At 58.1% G+C, this 20066-nt stretch overlaps 7 protein-coding genes across 7 annotated transcripts; 1 reads left to right on the top strand and 6 right to left on the bottom strand.

Annotated features, from left to right (window-relative positions):
• Window positions 1-215: 215 nt before the first annotated feature.
• On the bottom strand, window positions 216-1553 carry VDAG_10222 (RER1 protein). The gene is made up of 3 exons (XM_009659925.1): window positions 1390-1553; window positions 854-1271; window positions 216-777 (listed from the first exon to the last, which is right to left on the bottom strand). The coding sequence occupies exons 1-3, from the start codon at window positions 1456-1458 to the stop codon at window positions 692-694; spliced, it is 573 nt and encodes a 190-aa protein (XP_009658220.1). The 5' UTR covers window positions 1459-1553; the 3' UTR covers window positions 216-691.
• Window positions 1554-2265: 712 nt separating this feature from the next.
• On the bottom strand, window positions 2266-4160 carry VDAG_10221 (kelch repeat protein; the record flags this gene model as incomplete). Its single annotated transcript, XM_009659924.1, has 4 exons — window positions 2266-2734; window positions 2786-3121; window positions 3174-3867; window positions 3929-4160. 4 exons carry the CDS (start codon window positions 4158-4160, stop codon window positions 2266-2268), a joined length of 1731 nt encoding a protein of 576 aa, XP_009658219.1.
• A 1677-nt stretch (window positions 4161-5837) lies between these two features.
• Window positions 5838-7367, bottom strand: VDAG_10220 (hemoglobin; the record flags this gene model as incomplete). Its single annotated transcript, XM_009659923.1, has 1 exon — window positions 5838-7367. Exon 1 carries the CDS (start codon window positions 7113-7115, stop codon window positions 5838-5840), a length of 1278 nt encoding a protein of 425 aa, XP_009658218.1. The 5' UTR covers window positions 7116-7367.
• Window positions 7368-10325: 2958 nt separating this feature from the next.
• VDAG_10219 (spindle pole body component alp14) lies at window positions 10326-13104 on the bottom strand (the record flags this gene model as incomplete). The annotated part of the gene is made up of 3 exons (XM_009659922.1): window positions 10326-10352; window positions 10404-12980; window positions 13048-13104. 3 exons carry the CDS (start codon window positions 13102-13104, stop codon window positions 10326-10328), a joined length of 2661 nt encoding a protein of 886 aa, XP_009658217.1.
• A 1940-nt stretch (window positions 13105-15044) lies between these two features.
• On the top strand, window positions 15045-16590 carry VDAG_10218 (nuclear distribution protein nudF; the record flags this gene model as incomplete). Its single annotated transcript, XM_009659921.1, has 3 exons — window positions 15045-15086; window positions 15152-15310; window positions 15400-16590. The coding sequence occupies 3 exons, from the start codon at window positions 15045-15047 to the stop codon at window positions 16588-16590; spliced, it is 1392 nt and encodes a 463-aa protein (XP_009658216.1).
• Window positions 16591-17225: 635 nt separating this feature from the next.
• On the bottom strand, window positions 17226-17838 carry VDAG_10217 (uncharacterized protein; the record flags this gene model as incomplete). Its single annotated transcript, XM_009659920.1, has 2 exons — window positions 17226-17288; window positions 17365-17838. The coding sequence occupies 2 exons, from the start codon at window positions 17836-17838 to the stop codon at window positions 17226-17228; spliced, it is 537 nt and encodes a 178-aa protein (XP_009658215.1).
• A 1215-nt stretch (window positions 17839-19053) lies between these two features.
• VDAG_10216 (uncharacterized protein) lies at window positions 19054-20007 on the bottom strand (the record flags this gene model as incomplete). The annotated part of the gene is made up of 2 exons (XM_009659919.1): window positions 19054-19860; window positions 19984-20007. 2 exons carry the CDS (start codon window positions 20005-20007, stop codon window positions 19054-19056), a joined length of 831 nt encoding a protein of 276 aa, XP_009658214.1.
• Between the last annotated feature and the right edge of the window lie 59 nt (window positions 20008-20066).

Raw genomic sequence — 20066 nt, 5'->3', positions numbered from 1 at the left:
TGAGCGGCGAGAACGGGTGACAATGGTTGGAGGGAGCGGTTGGCGTGGTTGGCGTAGGTTGCGAGTTGGTGTAGTAAGAAACATTGGTGCTCCGACGACGTGAAGCTCAACTTCGTGGATAAGTGGGTCCAGATTCGAGGTCCAAGTGCCCGTTTTCTCTCAAAGCCGCGACCAGCAATGAAAGCTGCCGTCCGCCTGCCTCCTACGGCACATTTATATTATACAATATGCGTCAATAACCCACAGTGGATTTTGAAGGAATTGGCCATTATCTAGGCATTTTTATTCATTTCTGTGTCGGCTGATCATGGCCTCGAGGCTCTCAGCCCTGTCTGTTGCGACACAGGAGCTAGGAAGCGTGAGAACATATCACCTTGTCATCAGTGAACACGCCTGTTATGCCAATCAAGTCAAAGAGTAATATGACTGTCGGCAGATCATCAACTCATTCCTCCCTCGTTCGTCCGTTTCGTCCCCTCGAACCACGGACTTTGACTGAGCGTCTAGTCATACATGTATATCGACTCGCCCAAATACCAAGGGGGGGAGGGGAAAGAGCGCGTGTCTCATTCTTTCCGCGTCGTATCCGTCTATCCGAGTGTTGTACATAGTTAAAGAACACACTACATCGTCATCGAGCTCGTGCTCTTACTCGAGCATGATCTCCGGATTGCACGTTCTACCCAGTGCTCTACGTGCTGCTCTTGCGGTAGTTCTTCTTGCCAAACGTAAAGGGGACGTATCGGTACTTGATCATGTGCTGAATTTGCTTGCGCACTGGAGACAGAGTTAGCTAGGTTCACCTTGTGGCGCGGCAGGGGGGGGGCACCACGAGGCTGAAGAGCCCACTTACTCGTCAGGATGAACAGCATGAACCAGTACATGACCAGAACGGGCCAGAAGACGGGAACGTTGAAGACCTCGAACCAGCTGCACACGAAGCCGATGCAGATGGCGCGGGTAGCCCAGTACCAAAACTTGAACTCGGGCAGGCGGCGGATGAAGGGGCGGAACTCCTCGTCCTGCTTCGTGGGAAGGGTGCCGACGGAGCCGTCCTCCATCTCGTTGTCGATGGCCTCATTTGAGGGGTCGAACTTTGGCTGCAGGAAGGCGAGGAAGAGGTTGAGAAGATAGATGCCGAGAGCGTAGGCCACAATGTACCAGCCTTGGGCGAGAAGAATGCGCAGGAAGAAAGCGACGAGGCAGACGCCGGTACCAACCCAGCGGTAGAGCACGTGAGGGGTCGACTGGTCGAGTAGTGCTTGGTATTGCTGTTGAGTTGTGAGGTTAGCGATCGTGTTCGTCGATCTGAGGCTGAGGTGCGCATTGCGCACGACGGCAATATCGGGGGGCGCTCGCGACCAGGGGGAAATGGAAGAAGGGGCGTACCCTCTGGATCTTGGTGCCTTGCGCACTGACGGCGGCGAAGGGGGAAGGCTCCGGCTCCATGTTGTCCATTTTCGCAATAAGAAGAGGTGGTGCTTGAAGGTAGTCGGGCGATGGGAAGGTAGTGAAGATTGGGTTGAGGTTCTGTCTTCTTGAAGCACCGCGTCGCGATAGCTTTCCAGGATGCCTCCTAAAAGTCCGCCACGTTTAACACGTTACACCAGGGCAGGCTGACTTGTGAGAGCAGCTACCCGAGATTCTTCCGGGATCCCTCCCATCTGGGCTGCCTCTGCCAGCTGCTGGCGGGTGCGGCGTGGCTGTGCACTGTACGTATACCATGTAGAAGGAGCGGATGGAGCTCCTTGCCTGACTACAGGTACCTACCATTGCTACAGTGGGGAGACAAAAAGAACGACGGATTTTTGTTATGAGAAATACTGATTTAACTTTTAAAGTACTATAATAAAGTAAATTAAATAGATATTAGTAATCGAAGTAATAGAAGCTATAGCGTTAGTAAAGTTCTATGAGCATTATTAAATTCATTATTTATAGTGTTCTATAGAATAAGTAATAGAGGTTAGAAAACTACGTGTTTTGGTGTGAAGTCGGAAATCCGTCGTTTTTATTGTCGCACGACTGTACCTACCTGGATGCTAATTCCACAGCACCAGGATACTTCACCTACTGAAATCGCTGTCTCCGAAAAGATTAATCATTGTTGATAGTCATACAAGTGTATCAAGAGTATAAGCCGCCTTTATACGACCGAGAAATGAAATCTATTTCGCACCACGACCAACCCAACAACCGACCGAGTGGCTCCCACCTGGATAGATGGATCCCAAGCAGCATGCAACCTCCGCCTTGACGGCTTCATTACCTGTGTCTTGGCGCCTGCTCGCCTACGCCTGTCCCATCTAGCTCGACCGCAAGTTGCTGCGGAGCCGCCAGCTCTGGTTTTGGTGATGAGTCGTGCATCTCAACCCGGTGAGTCTGGTCCAGTTCTGACGCTGCCATGACCGACGGCGAAACTGGCATGTAGGAGGCTTTGCTCGGCGACGGATGGCTGACCCCAGCCTCGCTGCCTCCAGTAACGCCGGCAGCAGCTCGCTGACGCGACCGGCGGCGGAGGAACCAGAAGAGAAGACCGGCGATCGCCACAGCCGCTACGCCGCCCACGACACCGCCGGCGATGGCACCAACAGGGGCTGAGCTTGAGTTATCAGACCCAGGATCAGTGCCGTTTCCGCTGCCGTCACCACCACCACCGCCGCCGCCGCCGCCGTCGTCCCCCTGTTGGAACAGGGCCGCAACGCCGGACGTCCACTGAACCTCATCAAGTCCGCTGCTTAGGTTAGTGGCTGACGATCCTCACGCAGGAGAGAGGCAAACATACCCATCAGCGTACCACGACTTGATGACCTCGGGTGAATCATAATCCTCGGCATCGGCGTCATACTCATTCGTCCATTTCAGCTCCGTTATGTCAAAGACACCAAGGCCCTGTGGCCACGGGTCACGGTCTAGCCACAGGTCGGGCATGCCAGGTTCGTGGTTGACTCCGCCGATGCTGAGCATCTGGCGTTTGCCGACGACGAGACAGGCGTGTCCGCTGCGAGGACTCTTCGACTCATAATCGACCTTTTCCCAGTGGAAGCCGGGCAGAGTCAGGACGTAGGCGTCGTCATACGCCTGGTTATCGCGCTGGTTGCGGCCGCCGAAGACAAATCCGCTTCACGTCAGTGTTGGGTCCATGATGGCACTCATGACCTCGCGGCACTCACATCTCATATGTCCCGTTCTTTCCCTCGACGCCGACACTACAGTGAAAGATCCGCCCCGACGGCGCATTGCCAGTTGTCTGCTGGGAATGGAAGTCCCTTGTGACTGGGTCCATAAAGGTCAAGTTCCTAAAGTCAAGCAAGCCACGGTTCCCGCTACTGCCGCCGAGTTCGCGTGTCTCTCCGCCGAGCAGCATGATGAGCCCATTGGGCCCAAAGGTCGGGACGTACTCGGCAGACGCAGCATAGATGGTCCTGAAGGCCGACCAAGGCCCCTCGGTGTAGTTGGTCCACGCCTGTGTCGTAAAGTTGATGTGGATGAAGCCGGGCGCGGGGCCGGAATAGTTGACGTCGGTTGCGCGGGTCGCCACGCCACCAAAGTGGAAGGCCGAGTCTGGTGTGTTGCAAAAGGCACCACCCTCCGTGCGCCTGAGTTCACTGAACGAGTCTGGGTTGGCCGGGATCCGCGTCGTCCAGCCCCCTCCACCGGAGCTGTCTGCGGTGAATCGCCAGAGTTCCTTCTTCGTCACCGGGGCACCCCAAGACATGTGGCCGCCCCAGATGTAGAATGAGCCGGTGGACTTGTCGGTGAACAAGGCCTGTCTGTTCGTGTTGGGAGACGTCTTGCGAATCTCATTGATCGTGACGTCTGAGGGCTTCCATGACTTCGACATGTCGATAGAGAGAGTACGGTTCACTGAGGGATAATCGAGTAAGTTTCATGGCCATCACGTCGACTGAAAAGATGGCGCACTTACTTGCGTTGGACGGGCGGTCCTCGCCAGGGGGTTTGCCGTCGATGAGTTGCGAGACCTCACCGCCATCGAGATAGACATAGTCGCCGATCTGAGTTGCTCGCGTGGTGGCCCTGCGCAAGAAGTCTGCATTGGAAGGCACAGCAGCGAGGCCAAGCTCGTTGTCTCCGGCATCATTTTGCGCGCTGCACATGCCCAAACACAAGGCGAGGACTACGGCAACGCTACCCGTCATCGGGCGCACCATATCGACGACTTTCAATTAGCAATCGCTACTCGACGAGACAAGACAAGCCAAGGGAAGAAATTCGGTCGCTTCGCTGGATCAAGGTTCGACGGCAAGTCTCGCCTCGAGGACGATTTAAGAAGGGGACTACAATTAACGTTGGCGATCGGGGTAAAGAGGGACGCACGAGGGCACGGAAACACAGAATACAACAATGGGGCCGTAGGCTGACGAGACAGATATTTCCCAAAGGCACCTCAACCAGGGATCTGTCGGAAGTGTGTGCCAACCTGGGCCATTCCCTTGTCGGATTGCATGGATCAACGCTGATCACACTGGAGCGAAGGATCGCGGAGGTAGGCTTGGCAGTCTGAGGATGACAGCGATTGCTACGGTTCGTGCCCGCGCCCCCAGCACAGCGAATGATGCCTGGTACCTGAGTGCCTGGGCCGTCGGCAGTGTTGGTCAAACGGCTACTACCTCCGCGCCAAGAGGGTTCGGCGCGATGGGGGCGGCTGCTATTTCGGATGACAGTAGGCGTCCAAGGGGTCCAAGGCGTCCAAGGCGCTTGTGAGGGCGGTTCTTCGGAGGCTTCATTGGTGGTCTGCTTCAGCCCTATCCACTGCCAGGTACCGTTGTTCGATACCGTTGAGACGCTGAGCACCGACGCTGGCCACCGTTCAAACAAATCAGTACGCGGCAACTTCGAGCGAACACGGTATCCCTCTCACAGAGGTTTTCATGCGGTTCAGGTCAGAAGCATCCTCTTGCTAATTTCTCTCGATACAACCCCCATCACAGACCAAGGCATCACGACAGAATGATCGCATACGCGTGTCGAAGACCGACAGATGCAACCATGTGGCTGTACATCTGGGCGGTGATACACACGACAGGTTGGACAGGTTGGCCAGCTCGGTGTGCCAACAACGCCGAAAGCACACCTGCTGTACTCTGCATGGCCCTGCGACTGGTTGACAACATGGGGCACGGCTCGAAAGTTGATGCCCCATTCGGGTAGCCAAAATAGTGTTGTATCCAGGCGGGTCGGCAAGCTGCGGCTAAGATTGACAGCGTGCGATCCAATCACCAGCCCAAAACCAGTTGTCGAAGGCCCATTTCTGGTCGCTGCGCCCCATGATCTCACCTCGCGTCGCTGATTGAGCTGAGTGAGGTAGACGCTGCCGCCAGTTTCCTGTCAACCGCAAATTCACTGACCAACGCTCTGATCGGATCCGCCACATTTTATAGAGACCTACCTAATAAGGTAAATGCTCCTATAGGCTGGCTCATTTCTCAGGCTTGTTTCCTGAGTTGATCACAGCACTTCGAGGCCAGAGCAGCAACTTAGAACGCCTACCATCTCCAGCCCCTGACGGATATGCGAAGTGACGCAACGGCCGGCGTTCAGAAGGAGAGTTTTGACTCTTCGGGTTAACATCATTTTCGTCATAAGCAACTACAGCGACCAGGAGTGTGAAATGTAGAGCATACCCCTTTGGTGATCAGTACTTCACCTCCGTGGTTCTACCAGCTAATCCAGCGTGCCTGGTACTTACATTCGCGACATGTCAGCACCAAAAGTCATGTCACAAGGTGGAGGAAGGATTCTATACTTTTAACGCAAGCAACTATGGCACAAGAAAAATCATCAACGCTGTGTAAAGAAGCAAAGCTCGTCAGCATCTAGAGGTCCTCAGCATCGCCCGTGCCGAACAGCTCGAGCCTGACGCGTCCACGCTCAACGCCCAGCGCCTCCAGCTTGTGCAACACTTCGACCATCCACGCCTGGGGACCGCAGACGAAGTAATCCGTCTCCTTGGAGTCGAGGCCGAGGTCCTGGGCGCCGTCGAGGACGTCGAGGTCGAGTCGGCCCTGGAAGTCGTAGGCCTGGCCCTGCTCCTCGCCCTCGACGATAGTGTTGAGGAACACCTTGGACTGGACGTTGGCGTTGTCGGCCGTCACCTTTTTGATGTGGGCGGCAAAGGCCATCTGGTCCGTCCGTCGCGCGGCGTGGACCCAGCGGATGGGGCGCTTGGTCATCTTGGACTCGGGACTGGCGAGGACGGCGTCGAGGATGGAGGTCAAGGGCGTGACACCCACACCGGCAGAGAGGAGCACGAGCGGGGCGTCGGCCTTTGTGGCGTCTTTGATGTCGATGAAGAACTCGCCGCGCGGGTAGGTAATCTCAATCTCGTCGCCGACCTGGAACTTGTCGTGCAGAATGTTGGACACGACGCCCGGGTGGTCGGCGGACGTGGCGCCGGCGTCCTCGGCCGCGCGCTCCCGCTTGACGCTGATGCGGTAGTGGTCGCCCTGGGGCACCTCGCTCATGCTGTACTGGCGGCACTGCCAGACGTCGCCGTACTCGGGCACGCGCACGCGGATGCTGACGTACTGGCCAGGCAGGAAGCGCGGCAGCGGGCCCGTCGTGTCGCCCTCGGCGGGCTTGAGGTAGAAGCTCGTGACCGTGTTGGACTCTTGCTGGCGGCGGTCGATGCGGAACTTGCGCCAGCCTCGCCAGTCGCCGGCCTGGTCGTAGAGGTCGCCCTCGCGCTTGACGAAGATGTCGGCGAGCTGGCCGTAAGCGGCAACCCAGGCGTCGGCCACCTCGGGCGTCAGGCCGTCGCCGAGAACGGTGGCGATGGCCTTGATGAGATGCTCGCCGACAATGGCGTACTGGTCCGGGGTGATGCCGAGACTGACGTGCTTCTGGGCGATGCGCTCGACGGCGGGGCCGAGCTTCTGGAGCTCGTCGATGTGGGTGGCGTAGGCGAGCAAGGCGTTGGCCAGAGACTTCTGCTGGGCGCCGGAGCGCTGATTGCTGATGTTGAAGATGTTGTGGAGCTCGGGGTGGGCGCCGAGCATGCTCTTGTAGAAGACGGTGGTGATGGTGAGGCTGTGCTCCTTGAGAATGGGCGCCGTCGATTTGACAATGGCCGTCTGCGCTTCGGTAATGGCCATGTTGGGCGTTGTCGACGAGAATGTCCTAGCAATGGTGGTGGGCAGGCGAATAGCGGCGCGAGAGTTGCGCAGGAGCGAGCGGGACGAGGCGAGGTAGGACATGCGGGATGCTACCGAAGTGTAGGGAGTGTGGCGGCTTGAGAGACGCCTCGGGGTGGAGAGTTGTTGTGGGAGTTGTAGTGGTTGTGGAGTAGGCAGATGGGGGAGACTGTGACCTATGATGGCAGTGATGATGATGTTGATGATGATGATGATCTGTCTTTCACGATGGACAGGAGGTGGGCAGGCCAACATGCTATTTATCAGACTCCAGGAGGGCTGCTTGCGGCCAGCATGTCTTGCTGGATCCCCAGACCATGGCGACTCACGGCTCGTTTGACGGTCGACGTCAACAGGCCACTATTCCCGTGCGTGAGCGAAAAAAACTGACAAGAGAATCGAGACTCATCGGGCGTGACCGCACCTTGCGGCTCCGCAGGCTCTCCGTTCCGCTGAGGTTCTCCGGGTGGCATGATCTGCCGACGATACATCTCCGCGGCCCCGCAAAAGCCCTGTCCCGGCCGGGCTCGCGGGAGGCTTCGTTAGCAGGCCTTCTTTAGCTGTCTTTCTCTCCCTACCTAGCTGGTAGGAGGGACAGCTGTACTGTCACTCGTCAAGGCGTTCCCCACGTCCTGGGTAGGCCATGGGCCCATCGCCGTGCTGGCATTTGTCATGTTCGCATTGAGAGGCACGGAGCGACAGAAACATTTCTTCGGGCCATGCAGGTCTTGGCCTCGTAGACAGACTACGAGTGCCCTCTCCCGCGTACTACCTAGGACATCATGCTCAAATTGACTTTTCCCTGACTGCGTACGAACAAGGGCCTTGCCAGGACAACCCAGGACAACCCAGGACAACCCAGGACAACCCAGGACAACCCAGGAAATCCCGACCGGAGATGTGCATTCTGTCATTCATCAACAAGCGTAAGCAGACCACATCTCACAAGGCCATTGTGTCGGTCAGACAGTCAGTCAGCAACAAGACCAGCCAGGCCGTCTGTCGCACTGCCATTGATCCCGTCACACTCCCAGGAAAAAACAACATGTGAGAAGGCGAGCGCCGGGAACGTGGCCCTGATGGTCAGAGCAGCCCGTGACAAAACATGGACTGATCCCTCGATCACGGGGGTTGGGTGGGTCGGCGAATCCCGGGATTGTTCCGTCCTCTCCAAACCAAGCCAAACAAGGGAATAGGGCCTCTTCGTCCCGCGCCTCCACGCCAACCACGTTACGCCAAATGGTCAGCTCGGCGCGTGTTGTCCATGCCCTCGTGAACGCCATCTTACGATCCGTCGTCTGGGTTAACATCACGCCTTCGCTAGTGAGCGAGGGAGGGTGCTGCCAGAAGACGAGCGGCCGTACGATGGCGTTTTCCCTCCAACGCCTCCCTCTCTACCTACCTTACCTAGGTAGGTGCCTTACTTTATGTAGCCGCTATCTAGAGCACAGCCGAAGAAACGTCAAGCCTATGCTGCGCTTCAGGAAACTTGCACTTGGCGCCTTCACACGAGCAGTGATGTCCGTAACAGCACGTCCAGTCCCGGCAGCCCGGTCTGACGTGACACTTCTGACGCCGCATCAGCCATCGGTACACCATGCTCTCCTCCTCCGACAGCGTCGCATGGCTGTATCCGCACGCCGTCTTGTTGGCGCACCTGCCCGACAACCAGAGCGTGCGGTTCCAGCTCGCTGCGGCGCCCGGCGACAGGGCCGGCAGCTCTGCATCGACGCGCTGGCCCTGTGCATTTACGAGAATGGCGCCGCTCTTCAAGTCGAGGAACCTGCGCGCGCCGTCACGCCCGACGGCGGCGTGTGGCCAGTGCCGCCGCCGTGCAGGGCCGAGCCCTCGTCAGTTGGAGACGACGCTGCTGCTCGAGCCCACGTGGCCGCCAGGTGCGCGGCGTGGCCCTCGGAAGAGACGACGCTGCTGCTGGCCCTCGGGCTCCGGCTGACGGCCGTTGCCGTCAGGGAGAGCAGCGCGGAAACGAGCCCCGATAGAAAGCCGGTGCGGAAAGTACTCTCCATCCTGGCGGTCTTCCTGACGCCGAGGCTACTCGCCATGTATGCGTCGGTGTCGGTGTCGAGGAGGACAAGCACGAACGCGCTCTTTCTAAAAGAGGCACAGAATTACATATTCTGCTCGCTGAATCATGCTCGCGAACAGGGCGTGTTCACAAAGGACTCGTCCAGCTTGGTGAAACGAAACGATTCCTCCCGGCGCTTGGAATCGGTCTGCAACCCGCGCCCTGCAATCTTCTCTCGCGCCAAGTCACCGCACAAATTTTGGTACTTATCCGTGATATCACACAACTCTTGGTGCATGCTCTGGTACATACACCCGGGTCAGGATCGGACGGGCCGCATCGCTTTCATTGTATTTGTCAGACTCACCCGCGGCCATTGCATGCGTTGATCATCTGTAGCCTGGAAAGCGCCGAGGCGCGCCGCAAAACCGTTTGTCGCCACCGCAGCCATGTTGAGACTGGGTGTTATGAAGAAGTAGAGAAAAAAGTAGACGGGCCGTCATTCAGTGGTAGAAGAGCTTTGCTGGCGGCCTTATCTATTGCACCCTCTCGTCCAGCAGCCCAGGTAAGGTAGACAGACGTATCGGGCTGGCTCTGTAAGATCTCTGAAACAGCCCTCCCACATGCCCACCAGGCTGTCCTGCAGTTGGGCCCTCTGTGAACACGCGCGTCAACCAACAAGCCATCATCATTGTTGTCCTGCGGCCGCCGTGAGCGGCCTGATTCTCCCAAGGCTCAGCGAGCCTTGGGCCGATGCTCACGGCCAACACCCGAATCGGTGAACCGTACGCACTGGCTTTTTACACTTTGTGCTAGAGCATAAGGTACCCATTAGGAGAAGCGTGCCATGATGTACCGAGCTTGCCGCCAGTTGCTGGTTGTTCATCAATGTCATGAATTAACAGCTTTATCTACGCCGAGGCGGGAGTACGGCCAACCCATTTCCACATCTCATGCAAGGAGGAACACCCTGCTCGCTGCCCAACCCGCCATAAGAGAATCAATATAGAATGGGTATGATTCCGACGCCGATGATATGCAATCGCAGAAACCAAAGCACCTACCCGTCGAGGCGGACAGCCTACCTCGTCGAGTCCTTTGCGCTCAGAGAGAGCTTCTCTCATAGCCTCATCGGATAAGACTATCTATGGACGAGCAAGTCCTTGTTTCGCCTGTCACCATGTTAGCGACACGCATTAGACATGCAGCAGGGGATTGCTGACCTTCATCTGCTCGATTCGCGCCTTGAGCTGGCTCGTCACCTCGGCCGCCCGCTTCCAGCTTTCAACACCGTTAGTGCCGGCGCCTGAGCCCGACGCGGCTGAATGATGGGATGAGCCGCCATAATCCTCCACTGGCGGGGTGGCTGCCGCGCTCCGGAAGCCCCTCGCTGGGCTGCCGCGACCTGACGACACGCCGGTTGGCCCTTGTCTGAATTCGGGGCTGAGCTTCGACCTAGGATAGCTTGACTCGCCGTTCTCCTTCTCTTCAGACATGGTGCTCGTGAAGCTCATGCGACTGCGACTTGTAGGACGCCCGTAGTCGCGGTAAATGCCTGCATCGTCATGCGTCGGAGACGCAACGCCGGGGCTCGTGACGCTCGCCCGGGAACCAAGACTGTCGGCGTTGTTGAGAGCTCTCTTTAACCTGTCAAGTTCGCGTCGCAGTCGCTCGTTGACTTGCTCGGTCGCTTCGGCATCGCTCCGTGCCCGAACAAGCTGCGTCTCCTTGGCTTTGATGCTGAGCACATCCCGTGTGTGGTCCTCAATCAGACCGGCATTTTGGTTCTTGAGTTCTTGAATCTCCGACATGAATTTGCTCCGCTCGTGTCGCATATCATCCACTTGACGCGTCAGTCTCTCATTCGAGGCACGGAGCTCCTCAAGCTCTGCCCGCTCAAGCGCTGTGAGGCCGCTCGAGGGTGGTGGCGACGACGGGGGCATCTGGATGGGCGCTGCTGAGGGTTTCGACAGTGGCCTTCCAGCCAGTCCTCCGCGGCCGAGGCCAAGCCTGGGTTGCGGTGGTGGTGGTGGTTCGTCGTCTTCGGGCGGCATGATCGGGGCTGCTGCAGGCGCGCGCCGGGGCGAGGCAGCGCTAGGGGCCCCAATGCGCTTCTGAGGTCCCTTGAGGCCGCCCAGGGCGGACGGCTTCGGCATGCCGAGCTTGCTTCCTCCTGGTGTGGGGCGGGACGACGTTTGGGGGGCCAGAGGGGCAGACTCTGCCGCGGTTGCCGCTGGCATGACGGGCTTCTTCACACCGGCCGGCGCCTTCTTGACCATTTTCTTCGGACCAGCAGCCGGGGGTGGCCTTGCAGCTGGGGGAGGCGGCTTCGGCTTATCCTTGGCCTTGACCTCGGCAGTCTCGAAGAACTCCTTGATCTTGGTCTTCCGAATGTCATCGAGGCCCTCGAGAAAGGGGTTCATGGCACGCTCGCCGATAATCTTCATCACCGTTCCCAAAACCTCCGCACCTCCGGAGCGTAGACCTTCGCTAGACTCGGAAAGGAGCTTTTTGCCAGACTCAACGATGGTACCAATCTCTGGCTTGCTAGGAACGTCGCGTGTGGTTCTCAAGCACCGGATGAGAAATTTCATGGTTCCCTCCTTGACCTGAGGGTTCTTGTGCGACAGACAGGCCACAATATCCTCCATACACTCCGTCAGGGAAGTGGCAAGGAAAACCTGGTCCAGAGCGGCGCCGAGCGCATCGGCTATGGCCTGCTTCTTCTCCTTCAGTCTTTCCATGATGGGAAGCATGACGACGGTTCGGTATTTCCCGTAGCTCTTGCGCAGACCCTTGGCGAGAGCCTCGATGCACTGGGCGGCCTGGGTAACGACAGCTACGTTGGCATCCTTCATCGACTTGGCGAGACCCCGGTTGACTTCGTTGAAATCGCCATCCTTGATACGCGGAACGTTGACCGCCGCAAACAGTGCCTCGAGGACTTCTTTCCTCTCTTTCCACTTTGACGAAGCAAGTGCTTCAGTAAAGTTACCCGGTACTTTGCTCAAGACATCTTGTGGTTCAGCCAAGTCAAAAGCGTCAACCTCGGCAGGCTCCTCCTCTTCATCGCCGCCGTAGTCGCCCTCACCCTCCTCGCCCGGTGGCGGTGCTCGTGCCATGATTTCTTGCTGCGTTCGGAGATACCGCTCCTGCTTAGGCGCGGGCTCGGCCTTGATCTTTTCAAACTGTGCCTCCAAATCGGTCTGCTGTGTGGGCTTGAGCTCTCCCCAAAACATGGGCTTCATAGCCTCTCGAAGCCACCTGTAAAATTCGACGGCTAAACTCATCGCAGCTGCTCGAACATTCTTGTCGGCATGGCCGAACGCCTTGGGCAGAGCTTTCAGGACGGGCTTGGGGTCGACCGTCTTGCAACCGAAGTTGTGATATATAGTGACGAGGGCATTCAATGTGGCGGCGACCACCTTCGGCTGCTTGTTTGCGAGAGCCGGGAGCATGTCTTCGATGACTGGCGCGGCGACGTCGACCTCGACGAGGAGTAGCAGAGCCTCAAGTGCCGACTCCTTGGCCGCGGCTCTTGTCGATGGCAGGCCTTTCTCGACGATGGGGCCGATGGTTTGACCGCGTGTCCTCGTGCCTTGCTCCTTGCCGCCAAACTTGAGAAAGGCGCAGTATGCGGCCAGGCCTTCTTGCTGCGCTGCCACGTTCGAATCGGCGACGGCGCCCTTCCAGAGGCTCGCATCCTGGAGAAATGGCCTGAAGGCGGCATCGTACTCGTCAGCGGTGGCAGCGAACTGCTTGGCTCCCTCTTCATATGCGCCCTTGCGTACTTTCCAGACCTGGCATCGGGCACGCGTTAGCTGGGTCCGCGTCGAGAGGGGCATGCCTGCATTCGAGGCAGCGTACCTTGTGCACCCACTGGTCGGTCAGTGGCAGCGAGCTGTAGTCGGGCTCGTCACCCATGGTGGCTGTCTTTGCGACAAGCGCTCGGTGTTTGAAGGGTGTGTCTGGGAGGGCAGGTTGTTTCGATCCTCGTGCGGCGTTGTGATAATGGTGCGGGTCGGCGTCTGAACCTCCTGGACTGGCAAACTTCTTGATTAGCTTCAGCAAGGAACGAGCCGACTTTTGGCGGTCCATCCTGTCACACCGCTGGACCTGGAGAAACCCGAGGCTGCGGACAGAGGCGGGAGGCAGGGGAGCACAGCGACGGCGGCGACCAAAACGCTGAAAACTGGAAACCTACATACCGAATAATCAGAGCATGCAATCAAGGACGACGTCGGGGTCGAGGTCGAGGTCCCTGAGGATTCGGGCAGTAGGTTGGTGGTCACAGCAGGGGTCTTGCAGGGTGCCGAGAAGGGTTGTTGCAGGCGGCAAGGAATGTGTGCTGAGAAGTAGCTGTTTCCTCTGGCGCTGCTGGTATGTGGAATCGTTGACGGGACGAGGGTCAGAAAGTGCGGCTGGCCGTAGTTGTCTCGGTCGTGTGGTGTGTTTGGAGCTCGTGCTCGACTCCCGATACTGGAGTGTTGTTTTTGATGCGTCCTGTGTGGGGGGGAACATGTCGTTGGTCGACGGGCGGCATTCAGTCGGGATTGGGACCCCCCCCAAGCATGCCTGACGCCAACAGCAGTGGTTCCTGCTTGGGTTGTATTCAGGTGTTGCTTGGTGGGTGCGGGACGCCGTTGCCCCAACGATCGCAGCCCGATAAGGGATAAGATGCGCTGCGATAAAGACCCAATGGTTTAGTAACGCCCCGACATTCAATCTGCCATTTCTGTAGCGCGTCTTTTAGCACGAGGGCAAGGTACATGAGCTAATCTCAGTCACTTTCCTTACCTTATGTAGGTACATAGTACCTTAGGTAGTCACGACCAAAATGCCACCCTTGTTCAGTTTCTGACATCGATCCCTCGACAGGCAAAGGAGGGGTCGTCTCAAGAGAGATGTCTAGACCACAGTGATGTCACCTGTCATCTTGCGCTCGGAGTGTGGAGGTGTTCTTCCCAGGGCAGGGGCGAGGAGCACGGCGGGCACTAGCCACTGTAAAGCCCCTGAAGGCCGATGCGTGGGGAACGTGTTTTGGGAGGGCTTGAGCGGTGCTGTACCACGTAAGGTACAGGGCCCGGGACCTGAGCGGAGGCCGGGGAGGGGAAAGGGGGAGGGGAGGGGGAGGGAGGGGGAGGGAGGGGGTCAGTCGCTTGTCGAGCAGCAAGCACACTTTGAGGCTAGTGGTGGGATGTCCCGTGGGCGGGGACGGGGAATGGGTGAGGTGAGGTGTACCTGAGAGACTAATAAGGTGGTAAAGTAGTAACAGTAGCCAGTCTGTTTGTGCGCGTCGCATTGAAACTCGACATTTCTTCCCCGTGCTTGTCGTCTCTGCTCCCATCTGGTTCGGAACTTCGGTAACATCTTCACCACCTGTCGCCTTTCTTCACGCAGTTCCGGTGGGCATCTACACGACTTGCTAGAGGTACATATAGCACGACTTGCTGGAGGTAGTCCACGATTGGAGGCAGATCTGATCCACAACTGATTGAAGTACCTGGCCTTGCTGGACAGTGGACCACCGAACTTCATTTCATCTCTTCCGTCGTCGTCAGACACCCACTCCGACCGCCTTCCCTCCGAAACAGCCTCCGTCAAAGAAGGACCCTTCACGTCGTCTGTCCCTGCCAGCATCACCACGGCACATTGTCACCGGCTCTTTGTACGTCTCGACGTTTTCCTCCTGGCCTACTATCGGACGCCAACCCCACGCCGATCCAGGAGGTCAACACCGCCCCGCGATCGATGCCCAGCTGTGGCAGCTACAAAAGTTCAGAAGCACCACCGCCAAACTACACAGACAGGTTCTGCACCTGAATTTGCACCTTGCCCGACGAGATACCTTAAACCTACCCACCATGAGCCAGATTTTGACCCCTCGGCAAGCAGAAGAGCTGCACGTCTCGCCCCTCCGAGCGGTCACCGCCCAAGGATCCCCTTTCGCTGACCGGTTCCCAGGCACAAGGCCATCATAGCATATTTGTCGTCTAGCGGTCTTCCCAGCACGGCCGCGGCCCTCCGACAAGAGCTCAACATCGGCGACACCTTTGACGATGCGACGTCCAAGAAGTATGAGGGGCTGCTCGAGAAAAAATGGACCAGCGTCGTGCGACTACAGAAAAAGGTGCGTGCCAGGGGGGTCCCTATCGCGACCCCACCATGCCGTCGTGTGCGCTCTCCTGGAGTTGGAGCTCGTCTGACCTGGCCTCGCAGATCATGGAACTCGAGACACGCGTCGCTTCCCTGCAGTCCGAAATCGACAATGCCACACCGACATCGCTCTCACGACGCAACCAAGACCCCTCAGCCTGGCTGCCCCGCGCCCAGGCACGCCACACTCTTCAGTCGCACCGCGAACCCGTCACATGCGTCGCCTTTCACCCCGTCTTCTCTTCTCTCGCCTCTGGCTCTGACGACTACACAATTAAAATCTGGGACTGGGAACTCGGCGAGCTGGAACGGACCATCAAGGGCCACACGAACGCCGTGCTCGATGTCGACTTTGGTGGGCCGCGGGGCGGTACACTGCTTGCCTCATGCTCCAACGACCTGACCATCAAGCTGTGGGACCCCTCGGACGAGTACAAGAATATCCGAACACTGCCCGGCCACGACCACAGCGTCAGCTGCGTCCGCTTCATTCCAAGCGGTGCGGCCGGCGCGCCGAGCTCGGGCAACCTGCTCGTGTCGGCGAGCAGAGACAAGACGTTGAGGATATGGGACGTATCGACAGGGTACTGCCTCAAAACACTGAGGGGCCACGCCGACTGGGTACGTGACGTGTATCCTTCGCCGGACGGCCGCTTCCTCCTGTCGGTGAGCGACGACCGCATGGGTCGCCTCTGGGACATCAGCGCCGCTACGCCCGAGACGAAGCTCACCCTTGTCGGCCACGAACACGTCGTCCTCTGCTGCGCGCTGGCTCCGGCAACCGCATACCCGCACCTCGCGCCGCTCGCGGGGCTGAAAAAGGCGCCCCCAGCCTCGAGCGGGACCGAGTTCATGGCCACCGGCGGCCGCGACAAGACGATCAGGCTCTGGGACGGGCGGGGCAACTGCATCAAGGTCCTCGTAGGCCACGACAACTGGGTGCGCGATCTCGTTTTCCACCCGGGCGGCAAGTACCTCATCAGCGCGTCCGACGACTACACGCTGCGGTGCTGGGACCTGACGCAGGAGGGCAAGTGCGTCAGGACGGTCCAGGGCGTGCACGGCCACTTTGTCTCGTGCCTGCGTTGGGCGCCGAGCATCATCCGGGAGGACGCGTCCGCCAACGGGTCGGGCGAGAACGGAGCCAACGGCACGCCGAGCAAGAGCGCGGCAGCGCCCGCCACGACGGAACAGATCCGGTGCGTCATCGCCACGGGAAGTGTTGACATGAAGGTGCGCGTGTTTGCGAATTAGGCGGCGGCGGCGGAGCCTAGGTCGAACGGTGAAAGGAAATTTCGAACCGGGGACAGAAGACAAACTCAAAAAGGCGTCGTCACGGGAGGCAGAGATGGCGGCCCAAGCATTGAATCTGAACAACAGCACTGGAACGGCTCGCGGGGCTGATGCCATGATGAGAAATGAGATTAGATTTAGGAGCGGTTGTACATGACGGAATAGATACCCGCATAATGCCGCTGTTGCTTCGTGCTCTTCGCTGCCGCTTTTGTATGTCGAGCCAAAAGCTCGTTCTTCAGAGTATCTGGAATCCGAGTCTACTGGTTGGCCCACACACATGTGGCCACAAACGAGAACATGAGGAGCGGTATTCTCACAAAGGGAATGCATTGATGAACTATGATGTATGCCAAGCTGGCCCGAGGGGAATCTTCCAAACACATGCTACCGGGGTATATCAATCTGTCCGTCCTCCGCTGTCTCCCCAATCACACCAACTTCCGCCTGGGAAAACGGCTTCACTTCAAGCATGCCGCCTGTGTCCTCCGCACCTGGCCGGTACTCGACGCTCTCGATACGTCTTGCACGTGGTCTCTCCTCGCAGCCTGCCGCTGCTCGTGGTCGTTGTCGGCTGAACCAGAGCATGTAGGCTCCTAGCCGCTGAGGTGAACCTCGGTCCTGCCACTGCGGTGATACGTGGCAAGGGGAATGCCGCACTAGATGTCCCAAGTTAGTTTGACAATTCTCTCTCAATCTGCATTAGAAGACGGAAAGGGCGAGACGATGACATACCTTGGCGCACTTATGTGTCGCATCCTTCAGGCTCGTGAAGAAGTACGGGATACAGCCCAGGCACGTCACAAAACAGACCAAGGCACCGAGGGCGTGGGTGAAGCCGCCGGATGAGTACTCGACGGCCGTGATGCCGCTGTGGTGGCAGTTGGGACAGTTGATGGGCGCCGGGTGGGGGCCTAGCGAGGGGATGGGTGTGCCCTGGGGGCCGTGAGGGTGGCCGCCAAAGCCAGGACCCGGGCCAGGGCCGTTCATGTTGTTCATGGGAAAGCTGTTCTGAAGGGGAACGCCGCTGTGAGGAGGAACGGCTCCCTGGTTGTGAATGCCGTGGCGGTCATTGATGTAGTCGGGTGGCGGTGGAACAGTCGAGTCAACGGGTACGGGCTTTGGCTCGTAGGACATGTTGGCGGCAGGGTGGGCCTTGTCGAGAGGCTGCTGTGCTTGTTCGTCCTTCTTCTTAGAGAAGAATGGCATGCTGGAGAGGAAGTGTGAGACACCTTAGGTTAGGAGGTAGGTGGGCAAGAAATGTTGACAAGGGATGTAATGGTGGTGGATGAGGAGAGCTGACGATGAAAAGGCAAGCAGTCAACTAGAGAACAAGAATTGGGGTAGTCTATTGTATTAAAACAACCCACTGAATCAAAGCAGGGACCAAGGGCCAAGGTTAATTTAGGGAAGCCGTGTTGCCTCCCAAACCGCGAATTGCCAAGGAAGGCCTCCCACGTCCCTGCCTTGCTGCCCTAGTAGCCAGTTGCCAGTCCGCCTCTTGCCTCTGCTTCTGGGGAAACTACAGGGACTCCGAGACCGATCCCACCGATGTCTGAGTACCCATGTCTGGACTGCCCAGGTGGGCGAGGGAGGCAGTGCCCCATGATTCTGGGGCACTTAAAGGTTTATTGGTGTCTAGGTGCCGGGCGAGGGATTGAGGATCGTAATCCTTCGGCATCTTACTCTCTTGGCTTTTGCTGTTTCTTTATTCGTCTGCCGGGGCTCACATCAGACCCAGATCACAGCGCTCCTGCCGACGCTCTGTAATATTGAGTGACGAGAAAATAATATAAGGCCATTTGACTCTTCGCTCCAACTCTGCCTTGAGTTGCCTCTCATGAGCCGATCGACGCGATCCCAGACATGGTTGGCGGAATGAAAAAGGAGGCCTTCCAAGCGCCGAGACGGATGAAGTCATCCAAGGGTCCTGGACACGCGGCAGGGGCCACCTACAAGGTGACGTCGCTCGGAAACTTGTCATTGGTCGGCCATCTCTGGGGCTGTGGCGGTGCCAAGAAGGCGCCACGTTACCCTAGTCGACGTTGCCACGCCGCTGTGCTTCAGGCAAACCAACTGCACTGCAATCCGACACAATACATGATGGCCGTGAATGTATTCTGTGAACGTCGGTGTCTGTGTTCCTCAAGGCTGCCATGTTAGGCCTTCCATCATGATCCTATACGAAACGCTGACTGGGGTGAGACGTTTCTCAGAATCTTACCACCCGCACTCGCTACGATGCCTCATCACATGCCATCCTGATAACCCAATCGTGACATCCGTGACATCCTCATTCGTAGCTTAGTGTACACGAAATCACGGCATTACGGACATACATTATGGTACACGGCTGACCACGCAACAAGCCCCTTCCAGATTTGTTTCGAACCGCACAACCCATCGCATCACGCGTCACTCCCATCACACGCTCGTTGGCTTCTGCACCACAACCTCCTCCTCATCCGGATCCTCGATGCTCGTCCGTCGCTTGGCCTCTACTGCCTCCTGCACCCTGTTCTCCCGCGCCGTCATTGGTCCGACATCTTCTCCGCTGCCCTCTTCCTTCTCCCTCTTGTCATCATGCAGCTCTGCGCCGGCCGTCTCATCCTTCTCGTCCTTGGTCCCGAATGGCCACAGCCCGTTGAAAGCAGTCTTGCCCTGACCCTGGCTGCCTCCAGGATGTACGGCCAACGGCTTGAGCAGTACCTTCTCGTTGGGATCCGTGCCGGGCGCTGACTCGACCTCGGGCATGGCAAAGTCGCCAAACTCCTCGTCATCGTCGTCGCCTTCACGCTCCGAGTCTGAATCCTCCGCCGTTTCGAATCGCTCGTTCTGCTTCCTCCGCACCATGCCACGCCACCAGGAACCGCGCGCCGAGGCACCCCACGTGTTCGTCACCGCGTTGGCTGTCCGGCCACCCGAGCGCCCATCATCCTCGTCGTCGCTGTCGACATCGTCGTCCTCGTCATCGGCAAACGGATTACGGTTCCGATCAGGTTCATCTCTCGACCCGGGCCGGGGACCCTCCCCATCCTCGCCGTCGTCTCCGTGCCCGTCGCCACCACCGCTGTTTTTCTGGTGCATGGCGAGCCGCGCCGCCAGCTGCAGACGAGCCCGCGAGGGCGGAATGTTCAGAGGAGGCGGCGGAGGCGGCGGCGGCGGAATCGAAGGAGGGTTCATCGACGTCGATGACGATTGGTTGTTCAGCGGGTCGGTGTAGGCTCGAAACTAACGCGGCTGTGTCAGTATAAAGAACAGCTCAGATGATGTGTCTGAAGACTGAAAGGAAAACCCATCCACAGGGCGATTCATTGTCGTGGAGCCCACAAAACCCGTACACCCTACTCGTACAACAACATAGCCCCAGCCATCCATTTCATTAACCCACTAGCATTACAGGTCCCTGTCCTTGAAAAATGTCCAGGACACCCGTC

The sequence above is a fragment of the Verticillium dahliae genome, genomic scaffold (assembly GCF_000150675.1).
Source record: "Verticillium dahliae VdLs.17 supercont1.33 genomic scaffold, whole genome shotgun sequence".
Lineage (NCBI taxonomy): Eukaryota > Fungi > Ascomycota > Sordariomycetes > Glomerellales > Plectosphaerellaceae > Verticillium > Verticillium dahliae.
The sequence above is the reverse complement of the archived record's forward strand: the minus strand, read 5'-3'. Positions and strand labels throughout refer to the sequence as shown.